This window comes from Rhincodon typus, chromosome 6, assembly GCF_021869965.1.
Source record: "Rhincodon typus isolate 14 chromosome 6, sRhiTyp1.1, whole genome shotgun sequence".
Lineage (NCBI taxonomy): Eukaryota > Metazoa > Chordata > Chondrichthyes > Orectolobiformes > Rhincodontidae > Rhincodon > Rhincodon typus.
In genome coordinates, this window is record NC_063337.1 from 3,979,209 (window position 1) to 3,993,018 (window position 13,810).

Consider the following 13,810-nt stretch of genomic DNA (forward strand, 5'->3'; position numbering starts at 1 on the left):
TCGTCCACCCATGTCGACAATATGGTCAAGAAAGCACAACAACATCTCTACTTCCTCAGGAGGCTAAGGAAATTCGGGATGTCCACAAGGACTCTTACCAATTTTTATAGAAGCACCATAGAAAGCATCCTATCTGGATGCATCACAGCGTGGTATGGCAACTGCTCTTCCCACCAGCATAAGAAACTACAGAGAGTCTTGAACACAGCCCAGTCCAACACACAAACCAGCCTTCCATCCATTGACCCTTCTATACTTCCACTGCCTTGGGAAAGCAACCAACATAATCAAAGACCCCTCCCACCCTAGTTATGCTCCCTTTCACCCTCTTCTGTTGAGCAGAAGATATAAAAATTTGAATACATGTATAAAAAGATTTAGGAACAGCTTCTTCCCTACTGATATCAGACTTTTGAACAGACCTCTCAAATGTTAATTCTGATCTCTCTCTCTCTGCACCTTCTTTGCATCTGAAACACTGTATTCTGCACTCTGTTCTGCTGCCCTGATGCACTTTGCACTTTGTATGGTATAAATTGCATGTATAGCATGCAAAACAATGCTTTTCGTTCTATCTCGGGACACGTGACAACAATAAATGAAATGAAATCAAATCAGTGCTGGCTGGTTTAATATTCTCTATACTCAACGAAGTGCAGAAGAATGAGAGGTAACCTTATTGAAACATACAAGATTCTACGGGGACTTGACAGGGTCGATGTAGAGAGATTGTTTCTCCTTGTGGTGGAGTCTAGGACCAGAGGGAATAATCTCAGAATAAGGAGCCACACATTTAAAACAGATGAGGGGGAATTTCTTCTCTCAGAGGGTAGTGAATCTGTAGAATTCTTTACCACAGAGGGCTGTAGAGGTTGGGTTATTGAGTACATTCAGGGCTGAGAGAGACAGATTGTTAATTAGTAAGGGAATCGAAGGTTATGGGGAAAAGGCAGGAAATGGAGTTGAGGGTTATCAGACCGGAATAGACTACTTATGTTCCTATTTCTTATCATCCGTTAGTACCTTTCTAGGCCATTTCAGACTTTGCTCGTCTAGAGTTTCACACAAACCAGGTAAGAACAACAGATTTCCTTCCCTAAAGGAGGAATGAACCCATGGATTTTTAACAACAAAGTTAATTTCAATGGTACAAAAGCACAAATTCGTGGAGAAACTCAGCAGGCTTAGCAGCTCCTGTGGAGAGCAAAACAGTGTTATTATCAATTCTGATGCTGACTTTGAAATCTAAATATTTTAATCACTAAATTGAATTTTAAATTCCACTAGATCTCCTGGCGGGATTTAATCGCACTTTCTTGTGACTGGATTACACAACAATCATGCCATTGTGCTCACAGCTCCCCCTTGCTGTTCCAAAGTCGTGTGAATTCACCCCTGACTCATGTAACACAGCTGCTGAAACTCTCCTCAAGGCCTTTGTTACCTCTAGATGCGATTATTCAAATGAGCTCCAGGCCCGTCACCCACATTCCTTCTGATCAAGGCAGAAATCTACTGTTCTTAACTTGCTTCAAGTCCTATCAACCCAGTACTCACTAGCTATTTTGCTTCCATGTTAAGCAATGCATTCATTTCTTAAACAAAAACAGAAATTGCTGGTGAAACTCAGCAGGTCTGACAGCATCTGTGGAGAGAGTCAGAAGTCACACGACATCAGATTGTAGTCCAATAGGTTTATTTGAAATTACAAGCTTTTGGAGCGCTGCTCCTTCATCAAGTGAAGTGGACAGAAGTGCACAAGCACAGAATTTGTCTGACTCCCTCTAATTCACCTGACGAAGGAACAGCACTCCGAAAGTTTATGTGATTTCAAATAAACCTGTTGGACTATAACCTGGTGTTGTGTGACTTCTGAATTTGTCCACCCCAGTCCAACACTGGCACCTCCACATCTGTGGAGACAGAAACAGAGTTAACATTTCGAGTCCAGTATGATTCTACTCCAGAACTCTTCTTCAGCCTTAAAATAAAATAAAGACCTGAAGAAGGGTCACTCGAAACGTTAACTCTGTTTCTCTTTCCACAGATGTGGCCGGGCCTGCTGAGTTTTTCCAGCGCTTTCTGTTTTTTCTGCTTCTTCAGCGTTCATTTCTTGTGACTGTTGTTGCATCCCTATATTGCTTACCCTTCTCTAACTGTCTAACCTCATCCAGGCCTATTAGCCTCTGAGCCATTTGTACTGTTCGAATTCTAGTCTTTTATACATGCCTCAAATTCAACCTCCAACCATCAGGGGACATGCGTTCAGTTGCTCAAAGCTCTGGAACACCCTCCCTATCCTCCTCTGCCCCCCTACACCTCTCCACTTCCTTGAAGACACTACTGAAAATCTACCATTTTGACCAAGATTTAAGTCATTAGCTCCAATATCCGCTTACCTAGCTCACTATCAAACCTCATGATAACACCAATGGTAAAGCATATTGGGATGGTTTACTAGGTTAAAGATGCAATATGAATGCAAATTAGATTATCCAGCAAGAGAAAGTGAGAAATGGATAGAGTGAGAATGACAGATATAGTAATAGATAGATAGGTAGACAGACAGAGAGATAATTGGCTTGTTGAGAAATTATCCTGGCATTAGGTGCTGAATTGTGAGGGTGATAGAAATAAACAAGCAATTATGATTCACAAACGGAAGTTGCTGGAAAAGCTCAGCAGGTCTGGCAACATCTGTGAAGAAAGAAACAGAGTTAATGTTTCAGGTCCAGTCAGTTCAGAGGAAGGGTCACCAGATCCAAAATGTTAACTCTGATTTTTTTTCCTTCACAGATGCTGCCAGACCTGCTGAGCTTTTCCAGCAACTTCTTTTTTTGTTCCTGATTTACAGCATCCACAGTTCTTCTGATTTTTAATTATGATTCATAACTTAGTTATGAACAATCAGTAAAATCAAAATATTTTTTAAATTATAGAAGGATTGCACAACTGTAAACATTTAGTGTACAAGTAAATTGTAAGGGGAAAGTTAGTTATGTTCTGGCAGCTGTGAGTTCTTTACTCTGTGAGGGTTGAACTGAAACCAATTACTGTAAAACGTTGTCCCCTGCTGAGAGGAAACAGATATTGCAGGGATACAGAGTTGGTTTAATGGAAGCTCCTGGCTCTTTTCAATCTAGCAAGGTATAACAAACTGTACTGTTCATGGTGTTCTAACACAGTTCAAAATGATTTTTTTTGATAGAAAATTGATGGGCGATCCAAATAAATTGCTTAAGACAAAGCATTTTTGATCAATTCTTGGGAAGTGGGTGTCTCTGGCTAGGTCAGTACTTATGAAACCATAAGACCATAGGCCATAGGAGCAGAAGTTGGCCATTCAGCCCATCGAGTCTTCTCCACCATTCAATGAGACCATGGCTAATCTGAGACAATGCAGTGTGGAGTTGGAGGAACACAGCAGGCCAGGCAGCATCAGAGGAGCAGGGAAGTTGATGTTTCAGGCCGGGACCCTTCTGCAGAAATGGGCCATTTCTGAAGAAGGGTCCTGAACTGAAATGTCAATTTTCCTGCTCCTTTGATGCTGCCTGGCCTGCTGTGTTCCTCCAGTTCCACACTGTGCTGCCTCTACTTCAGCATCTGCAGATCTTGCTATCTACGCCTGATCTGATACTCCTCAACTCCATTTTCCTGCCTTTTCCCCATAACCCTCGATTCCCTTACTGATTAAAGATCTGTCTATCTCAACTTTAAATATACTGAATAATCCAGTCTTGACAGCCCTCTGTGATAAAGAATTGCACAGATTCACAATCATTTAAAAGAAGAAATTCTTCCGCATCTCAGTCATAAATGGGCAACATATTATTCTAAGGTTATGCCCTCTAGTTCTAGACTCTCCCACAAGTGGAAGCAACCTCTCCACATTTGCTCTGTTAAATCTCTAAGAATCTTGTATATTTCATCCCTCTAAATTCTAAAGTTCTAAACTACCCAATTGCAGTGGTAGCGGCAGTTCTGAACTTGATTCGTATTATTAATCTGGAGAGAGTTCAGAAGACATTTACCAGGGTGCTGCTGGATATGGAAGGTTTGAGTTATAAAGAAAGTCTAGATAGAATCATCATAGAATCCCTACAGTATTGAAACAGGCCATTCAGCCCAACATGTCCACACTGCCCCTCTGAAGAGCATCCCGCCCAGACCATTCCCCTACCTCTATATTTCCCCATGTCTAACCCACCTAAACTAAACATCCCTGGGTACTATGGACAAGTTAGCATGGCCAATCCACCTACTCTGCACATCTTTGGACTGTGAGAGGAAACTGGAGCACCCAGAAGAAACCGACGAAGACACGGGGAGAATGTGCAAACTCCTCACAGACAGTTGCCCAAGGCTGGAATCGAATCTGGGTCCCTGGCGCTGTGAGGCAGCAGTGCTAACCACTGAGCCACTGTGCCACCCATAGGCTGGGACAACCTTAGGAGGTTAAGACGCGACCTTATAAAAGTTCATAAAATAACGAGGGGTATAGATAGAGTTAATAGTAGTTGTCTTTTTCCCTAGGACGGGAGATTTCAAAACATTTTTAAGGTGAGAAGAGAGAGATTTCAGAAAGACTTGAGGTGCAAATTCTTTACACAAAGAGTTGTTCATGTGTGGAATGAACTTCCTGAAGAAGTGGTGGATGTGGGCACAGACTGGTTTGTGTGTGGAATGAACTGCCAGAGTAAGTGATGGATGTGGGTACAGTTGCAACATTTAAAAGACATTTGGATAAGTACATGATTATGAAAAGTTTGGAGGGATATGGGCCAGGAGCAGGCAGATGGGACTAGTTTAGTTTGGGATTATGTTCAGCATGGACTGGTTGGATCAAGGGGTCTGTTCCTGTGCTGTATGACTCTATGAAGAAACAGACACGTTGCTGAAGAATTTCTTCTAGGACAAAATGCAAGAATATCAATTGTATATTAAAGGGTAAAGCATGCTGGTTGGTTGGCAATTGGCTGTGATTGGCCAAGATGTTACCATGGCGAAAACTATGGGCTCCCCGAAGCTCAAGTAATTAAAAAAAAAGCCAGATCTGAACATATCACTTTGTTTTTGTAGAGAACGTATGCCTATATTTGAATTAATGTCACTATTAGAAAATATATATGATTGTTGAAGGCGGTAGGACCGGTGGAGAGAGCAGTTAATAAGGCATAGAGTGGTCTTTTATTAGTATGAATACAGTACAAGAGCAAGGAGGTGAGGTTGAACTTGTACAAGCTGCTTGTTAGACCTCAGCTGGAGGACTGCATAAAAAATAAAGTCACCCTCGTCCCAGAGGGTTTCCCCCTCATTAGAGAGAGATGGTGAGTTTAACCTGAGGTTCACCACACTCCAGGCAAGGGATGAGGTTAAGAAGTTGGGAACCTTCATGGGGATCACAGCTGGTGCGGGAATTGAACCCGTCCTGTTGACGTCACTCAGCATCACAAACCAACCGTTGGAAGGGTGTGTACAGTTGTGGGTGCCACGTCGTAGGAAAGATGTGAGTGTATTGGAGAGAGCACAGAAACGATTAAAAAGAATGGTTTCAGCGATGAAAAATTTCAGCTGTGAGAATAGATTGAAAACAAAGGAACTGCTCTCCTGGAAGAGAAGGCGGCTGAGTGCAGATTTGATAGAGGTTTACAAAACTATGAACAAGCTGGATAGAGTAGATAGGGCGCATCTATCCCTGTTTGTTAAAGCAAAAAAGCACGAGAGGACATAGATTTGAGGTGATTTGCGAGTGTAGTGTGAGAAGAAAAACTTTTTAAAACTAGTAGTTCAGGTATGGAATGCACTTCCTGGAAATGTGGCAGAGGCAGATTCACTGAGATATTCGAGATGGGCATTGGATGGTTATTTGGATAGAAATGGAAGGCAGGGATATGGGGAAAAGGCAGGTGATGGACACTAGGTAATAGAACCATAGTAGAATGGTGGGCTGAATGGGCCCCTTTTGCAATGTAATAATTCTGTAGTTTGATGAGCCAAATTATAGATTTGATTCATGATCTCAAATTAGTTGTTAGTGTAGATATTAGCGCACTTGGGATGGTTCAGCAAGTAAAAGCAAACTTTGCAGATGCCAGAAATCTGAAGTAAAAACAGAAAGCCCCAGCAGATCTGGCAGCATCAATGGACAGAGAGAAACAGAGTTAAGGTTTCGAATCCAGAATGATTCTTTCTCAGAGCATCACTGTCCAGTCACTGAACCACACATAACCTCAATATGTTATCTGTAATTCTGTGGGAGTGAAAGTGATTGATTTGATTGGATTTATTGCTATCACTTGTACCTAAGTACAGTTTAAAGTTCTGCTTTGCATGCATAACAGGCAGATCATAACATACAATGACATACAGATCATAGGGTGTTTAGACAGAATGATGCATACAAGCTTACAATTCCATAGGAGACGCTCAAAAGGAAGATCAACATTAGATTTGAAATTAGAGAGGTCCGTTCGGCAACAGCAGGGAAGGAACTGTCCTTGAACCTGAACGTGCATTTAAGCTTCTGTATCTTCTCCCTGATCGAAGAGGTTGGAAGAGAGTATCCCTCAGGTGGGAGGGGTGTTTGATAATGTTGGCAGCCTTTCCGTAGCAACAAGATGGAGTCCATTGATGGTTGTTGGCTTGAATGGTGGTCTGGGCTGATACCAGCAGTTACCATGAAAAGTTTCAGACAGTTTATTAGCGAGTGGAGGCCGTCTGTTTCTCAGCTGGTTACAGATGCCACTTCCTGAACTTGGGGTTTTATCCCTCGGCCCCCAAACCTTTTCAGTAGCCGCTCTCTGATTTCTCTGGTCCTCATCCCATAAATGATGGGGTTGGCCATCGGAGGCAATATAAGGTACATGACAGAGAGCAGCACACGGATACCCATGGGAACCTGACCTACCCGGTACGTCAAGAAGGAGAATAAGGCAGCGAGGTAGCAGAACAAGATCACTAACAAGTGAGTGCAGCAAGTGTGAAATAACTTGCTTCGGGACTCTGCCGAGCTGATCTTTAGGACAGTGGTTACTATCCTCCAGTAGGACAGGAGGACACATACACTGTCAAAGCCAATGATCGTGAAGGCAAATACCAAACCCAAGGTGCTGTTCAGGCTCGTGTCAGCACAGGCCAACCTCACGAGTGCCATGTGCTCACAGTAACAATGGGCAATGAGGTTAGTCCTGCAGAACGGGAGTGGGGAGGCCAGTATAACCAGAGTGGCCACTGTGAGCCCACTGCGTACGAGGGCAAACAAGGCCAGTTTGAGGAGAGCCGTGCCAGTCACAATGGCGGCGTATCGCAGCGGGTTACAAATTGCCACAAAGCGGTCGACGGCCATCGCCAACAGCAGGGTCGATTCTGCCGAGGACCAAAAGTGAACGAGAAACATCTGGGCCAGGCAGCCGGCCAAGGAGACAGCTTTCAGGTCAAACAGAAAGCTTAGCAGCATCTTGGGGACCACGGCGGAGCTAACAATGATATCGACAACCGAGAGGCAGCAAATGAGGAGATACATGGGGTGGTGCATGCTGGGATCCGGGGCAATAACCAGCACAATAGCAAAGTTTGCTATCAGCGTGGTCAAGTAGACCAAGAGGAGTGGAGCAGAGAGGAGACGTTCCGACCCTTCAAATCCTGGAAACCCGAGCAGGATGAATTCATTGTAAAGGGAGCCGTTGTACCTCGGGTGCTCCATGAGCCGTGCACACAAACTATCTGGAATACACAGAGACAGAGACCAAATAAAGGTGAGGCAATGCAAATGAAATGATGGAGTATCAAAGCTAGCAAAGCTGTGACAATTATTGGCCATTCACAAACTGAACCCCAATTTATTGAAGCACACATGATTCTTAGGGGACTTGATAGGGTTGATGTGAGGGGCTGTTTCCCCTTGTGGGAGAGTTTAGGACCAAGAGGCATCAAAGGTCCAAAAAATACCCAAAAGAGGTCCACAGATGTGCAGGTTCGGTGGATCAGCCATGGTAAAGTTGGAGTTACGGAGATAGAGTAGGGAGCTGGGTCAGTGGGTCGGTGCAGACTCGATGGGCCGAATGGCCTTTTTCTGCACTGTGGGGATCAGCTGAGGGTAAGGGGTCACTCATTTAAGACAGACGTGAGGAGGAATGTCTTCTCTCAGAGGCGAGTGAATCTGTGGAATTCTTTACCACAGAGGGCTGTCGAGGGTGTTTCATTAAATATATTCAAGGCTGATATGGACAGATTTTTAATCAGTAAAGGAATCAAGGAATCAAGCGGAGTTAAGGATTCTCAGATCATCCACAATCTCATTGAATGGTGGAGCAGACTCGATGGGCTTTATGGCCTACTTCTGCTCCTACATCCTATGGTCTTACGGCCAGATGTAGAATTGCCAAACCAAAGGGACTAATAAATGAAGACAAGCACAATTACTTACTGTTGGATAGTCCTTTGACATAGCGAATGTCCCAAGGCAGTTGACAGGAATGATTATGAGATAGTAAAGTGTAAAACGGTAAAGGAAGCAGAGAAGCTCTGAGCATCCAAGCAAAGGGAGTGAGCACTGAAACAGTCCGGAGATACAGCCTGCTCCAATGCATATGATGAATGCCACTCCCTAGGAGGAGCAGCAGTGCAGTAAAAGATGCCAGTCAGCAAAGTGTAACATTGAAGTGGTGAACTGTATTCCAAGTGCATCAGAGATGGGCCATGATGATAACATTATAGAGTCATAGAGATCTACAGCGCAGTGAAAGGCGCTTTGGCCCATTGCATCAGTGTCGGTCAAAAAACAAAATTATTCTAAACCCCTTTTCTAACACTTGGCATTTTCTTCAACATTCTGGGGGCTTTCTGCTTCTACCACCCTCACAGGCAGTGAGTTCCAGATCCCCACCATCCTCTGGGTGAAAAATCTTTTTCCTTACATTCCCTCTAAACCCCCTGCCCCTTAACTTAAATCTATGGTCCCTGGTCAATGATCCTTCCATCAAGGGGAAAGGTTTCTTCCTGTCAACCCTGACTATGCTCCTCATAATTTTACATATCTCAATCATGTCCCACCTCTCACTGTCCTCTACTCCAAGGAAAACAACCCCAGTTTATCCCAATCTATCTTCATAACTGAAACTCTCTAGATTAGGCAACATCCTGGTAAATCTCTTCTGTACCCTCTCCAGTGCAGTCATATCCCTCCTATTATGTGGATACAGAACTGCACACAATACTCCAGTTATGGCCTAACCCACATTTCATACAGTCTCAGCATAACTTTCTACTCTTGAACTCTGTGCCTCGACTAATAAAAGCAAGTATCCTATATACCTTCTTAACTACTTTATCCATCTGTCCTGATACCTTAAGGGAGTGGAGGATATGCATACCAAGGTCCCTCTGATCCTTGGCACTTTTCAGGGTCCTATCATTCATCAGGTATTCCCTTGTCTTGTTTGTCCTGCCCAAGTGCATTGCCTCACATTTATCTGGATTGCATTCTATTTGCCACTGATCAGCCCATCTGACCAGCCTAACTGTATCTTAAGACCATTATAAAAAGGACCAGGAATTAGTCATTCAGCCCCCCAAGCCTGTGCCTGCGTTCAATAGGATCACGGTTGATCTGACATTCCTCATGTCCACTTTCCTGACCTTTCCCTGTAAGCCTTTGATTGCCCGACTGATCAAGAATCTATCTCAGTCTTAAATATACACAAAGACTCTGCCCCCACAGCTCCCTGTGGCAAGGAGTTCCAAAGACTCACAAACAACCCTCTGAGATAAGTAGTTCCTCCTCAACTCAGTTTTTAAATTAGCACCCCTATTTACTGACTATGCCTCTGGTCCTAAACTCTCCCAAGAGGAGAAACACCTTCTCAGCATTTACCCTGTCAAGCTCCTTAAGAATTTGATATGTTTCAATGAGATGGCCTCTCATTCTTCTAAACACCACTGAGTAGAGTCCCAACCTGGCCTTTGGTCATGAGACAATCCCTCCCTACCAGGGATCATCCCAGTCAACCTTCTCTGAACTGCCTCCAATGAAATGATATCTTTCCTTAAACAAGGGAACCAAAACTGCTCACAGTGCTCCAGATGTGGTCTTCCTAGCACCTTGTACAGTTGCAGTAAAACTTCCATAGTCTCACACTTCAAACCCCCTGAAATAAGGGCCAACATTCCATTAGCCCTTCCTGATTACCTGCTGCCCCTGTCTGCTAGTTTTCTGTGTTTCACATACAAATCTTCCAAGGCCCTTTGCGTTGAATTGAATCATTTATTGTTGCATGTATTCAAAATAAAATACAGTGAAAAGTGCATACTGTCACCATGCCTATGTGCCATTCATATTAATTTAAAATAAAATAAAAAGTAAAGAAAGATAACTCAAAGAGAGTCCAACTTTTCCTTCTCTGCTGCTACAGTTCTGCTCTGGGCTTCATCAGTCCACTCCATACATCTTCCAGCTTTCTGCAGTTTTTCTCCATTTAGGTAATATTCTGTTCTTTTGTTCTTCCTTTCAAATTGAAAAAAGTTTTTGTTTTTCCACATGAGACTCATTTTGCCAACATTTTGCATACTGACCTAACCTCCTAACCTCTTAATCCTCATGTAGTCAAAGGCTCTCCTCCTCACTATTTAGCACCCCACCAATTTGTACCATCTGCAAACTTACCGATCAACCCTCTTATATTCAAGTCTAAATCATTTGTATAAACCACAAACAGTAAGGGCCCAAAACTGACCCATGTTGGACTCGACTGGACATAGACTTCCAATCGGGAAAAAATACTCCTCAACCATCACCCTCTGCTTCTGCCATTCAGCCAATTCTGGATCCAATTTGCTGAATTTCTTTGGATCCCATGGACTCTTACCTTTACTATCAGTCTCCCATGTGGGACCTTACCAAAAGACCTATCAAATGCCCTCATATATACACCTGGTCACCTCTTCAAAAAATTTAATGAAGTTGATCAGACACGATGTCCCGTTAACAAAACTGTGCTGATTATTCTTGATTTAAACCCTGCCTCCACAAATGATGTAGTGAGAGTGGCGTGTCTAATGCAACATCCTTGGATGGTGGAGGGAATGTAGACAGTCACTGCCCGGGGACCGTATATAGAGATGTTGGGAATGGAAGCTCAGAGAAGCGAGCAATGAGCTGGAACCACCAGCTACCCTCTCAGACTCCCATGTTGGGAATTTTCTAGTTTCTCTCTGCTGTGTGAATGAATAACAAATTATAAATAAACAAGCAAAAATTGATAATAATGAGATGTTACGTGCATGCAGATAGGCTTCAATGTTTACTAGCAAGATTCTAGACTCACCTTGGGAGAAAATCGGACTTGTTTTCTCAACATTGTTTTTTTTTTCTGATCTCAGCACACTTTCCCAACTGACTTGCCATCGTTGTTCAGGATCTGGGAAAATTCAGCCCATTATTTTTAGCATTTGTCAATAACTCTTGGAAACTGGAATGCTTCAGTGCCTCGCTCATAGGAACATAGGAATAGAAGTAGTCCATTTGATCTCACAAGCTTGTTCCACCATTCAATGGGATCATGGCTGCCTGTGGCATCTATAACTCCATATACCTGCACTTAGCCCATATCTCTTAATACCTTTGCTTAACAAAAACTGATCCATCTTAGATTTAAAATTAACAACTTGTGGAAGAGAGTTCCAAATCTCTATCACCCTTTGTGTGTAGAAGTACTTCCTAACATCTTTTCTGAATGAGTTTTTTTTTATCATTCATTCATTGACAGGACGTGGGCATTGCTAGCTAGGCCAGCATTCGTTGCCCATCCGTAATTGTCCAGAGGGCATTTGAGTGCCAACCAATTTGCTGTGGGTCTGGAGGTAAGGATGATAATTTCCTGCTCTAAAAAGCATCAGTGACCCAGATGGATTTTTTACCTTATGATCAACAACGGTTTCATGGTCATCATTAGAATTTTAATTCCAGACTTTTATTGAATTCAAATTCCACCATCTGCCATGGTGGGATTCGAACCCATGTCCCCAGAACATTAGATTAATTGTCTGGCCCGAATTCTCAGGCTATGCCTTTAGTTCTAGCACCCTCTGAGGTAGAAGTCTCTGTGTTGAAGTCCCTCTCTAGGGTACGTTAGCTGCGATATGTGTGGGCAAGGTAGGGGCATTAGTCCTGGTGGCCAACTTGAATAAAGGGGGAGGGAATGACATCCAGCTCTAAAACCACCCACCAAATCCAAATATGACTGTTGACATCTATGAGTTATAAACCAGGATTTAAATGGGGAAAGCACAAAAAGCAAAGATAATTAATATACAGCAACAAAACAGACCCTTTCAGAAAGGCAGCTAACTCCCAATTTCTCAAGGGCAACTTGTGATGGCAATAAATGTTCACCTATTCAGCAATGCCCACATCCCGTGAATAAATTCAATTACTCATGCTTTACTCGAACCTCTTCCTCTCACCATTTCACTTGAACCTCTTCCTCTCACCATTTCAGCATGTCCCTCTATTCCTTCCTCTCTCATCAGTGGATCATGTTTCTCCTGGCCTACACATGACTCCAGACCCACAGCAATGTAATTACATTGACACTGTTCACCTTAACCACTGCCTGTGATAGTGTGATCCACATTATCACCATTCTTAGGGTAAAGAACTGTCTTCCTGCAAAATAAATTAAGAAAGAGATGGAGAAGAAGTAGACAGATGATAGCTAGATCCACGCTGGATCATTTTTGCACCCAGTTGATTGGATCTAATGAGTCGGACTTCTTTGTAAAATACTTCTTAAATTTGTAGCATCATTACAGCTTTGCCTCTCAGACACTTCACTGCATATTTGATCTGAACTAAATGTCCAAGGGATATTATTGCAATTAGATTGAAAACAAACCTCAGAAAGTCCCTAATGCTTGGGACAGAGTTAAGCATTCCACTGCCATCAATAAATTGACTTCCTCTTTCCATACATCTGTGGGGCTCTAAACAGCTCTGAGAAGTGGCACTGCTAGCTATTCAGTCATCTAAAACCTTGGCAAAACATCTTGGAATGGGCAACATGTGTTAGCCTTGCAAGAGGTTAGCCTACATCCGAAATATGAATACATTGAAACAGTAACAGGCAGCGAGAGAGAAAGAGAGCTCAGACAACTATCAAACTATTTTGTTACCTGTAACTCTTCCTAGCACACAGAATATCATTCAAAAGGAATTGTGTCTGGGAGCTCATTAAACTTCAGGTTCATGTTCTTCTTTCTCTTTAGCTTGTTGACCAGGCTCTATATATTTAAGGTAGTGTGTTACCCTGTGGACGATGTCCCAGCAGGTCACTTGTTCTGAAGGGACCTGAATTCTCATAATTATAAAATTATTGGAGGTGTTCATGTATACTGAAATACTGTTTAGAAATACTGAAGGCACTCTTGAGAGGAATATTTTAATCTTAGTTTATTAACTGAATTACAGAATTATTACAGTGCAGAAGGAACCATTTAACCCATCATGCCTGCACTGGTTTTATTGTCCAGTGCCAATTTCCTGTCTTTTCCCCATATCTGTGCACATTATTTCTATTCGAATAGCCACCCAATGCCCTCCTGAATGAGTTTGAGTTAGTTAGAAGCATTCCCCTCCCCATCCCGCATGACACAGATCTGTAACAAATTGATGGCAAGCCACGTGGTAAAGAGTATAATGTTGCAAACAAGTAGGCTATGTCAATGATGATGCAAGTTCCCCTCCCTTCCCTCCAAGCCACTCACCATCCTGACTTGTAAATATATCAGAGATAACAAGGTGTAGAGCTGGATGAAC

The 13,810-nt window shown here is 42.9% G+C and overlaps 1 protein-coding gene across 1 annotated transcript; it reads right to left on the reverse strand.

Annotated features, from left to right (window-relative positions):
- Window positions 1–6,724: 6,724 nt before the first annotated feature.
- On the reverse strand, window positions 6,725–7,702 carry LOC109920864 (olfactory receptor 52P1-like). The gene has a single exon (XM_020520930.2). The coding sequence runs from the start codon at window positions 7,700–7,702 to the stop codon at window positions 6,725–6,727; it is 978 nt and encodes a 325-aa protein (XP_020376519.2).
- Window positions 7,703–13,810: the final 6,108 nt, after the last annotated feature.

What these genes read in the sequence shown, in the direction of transcription:
- LOC109920864 (XM_020520930.2), bottom strand. Translation starts at nt 7,702, where the DNA reads ATGGAGCACCCGAGGTACAACGGCTCCCTTTACAATGAATTCATCCTG.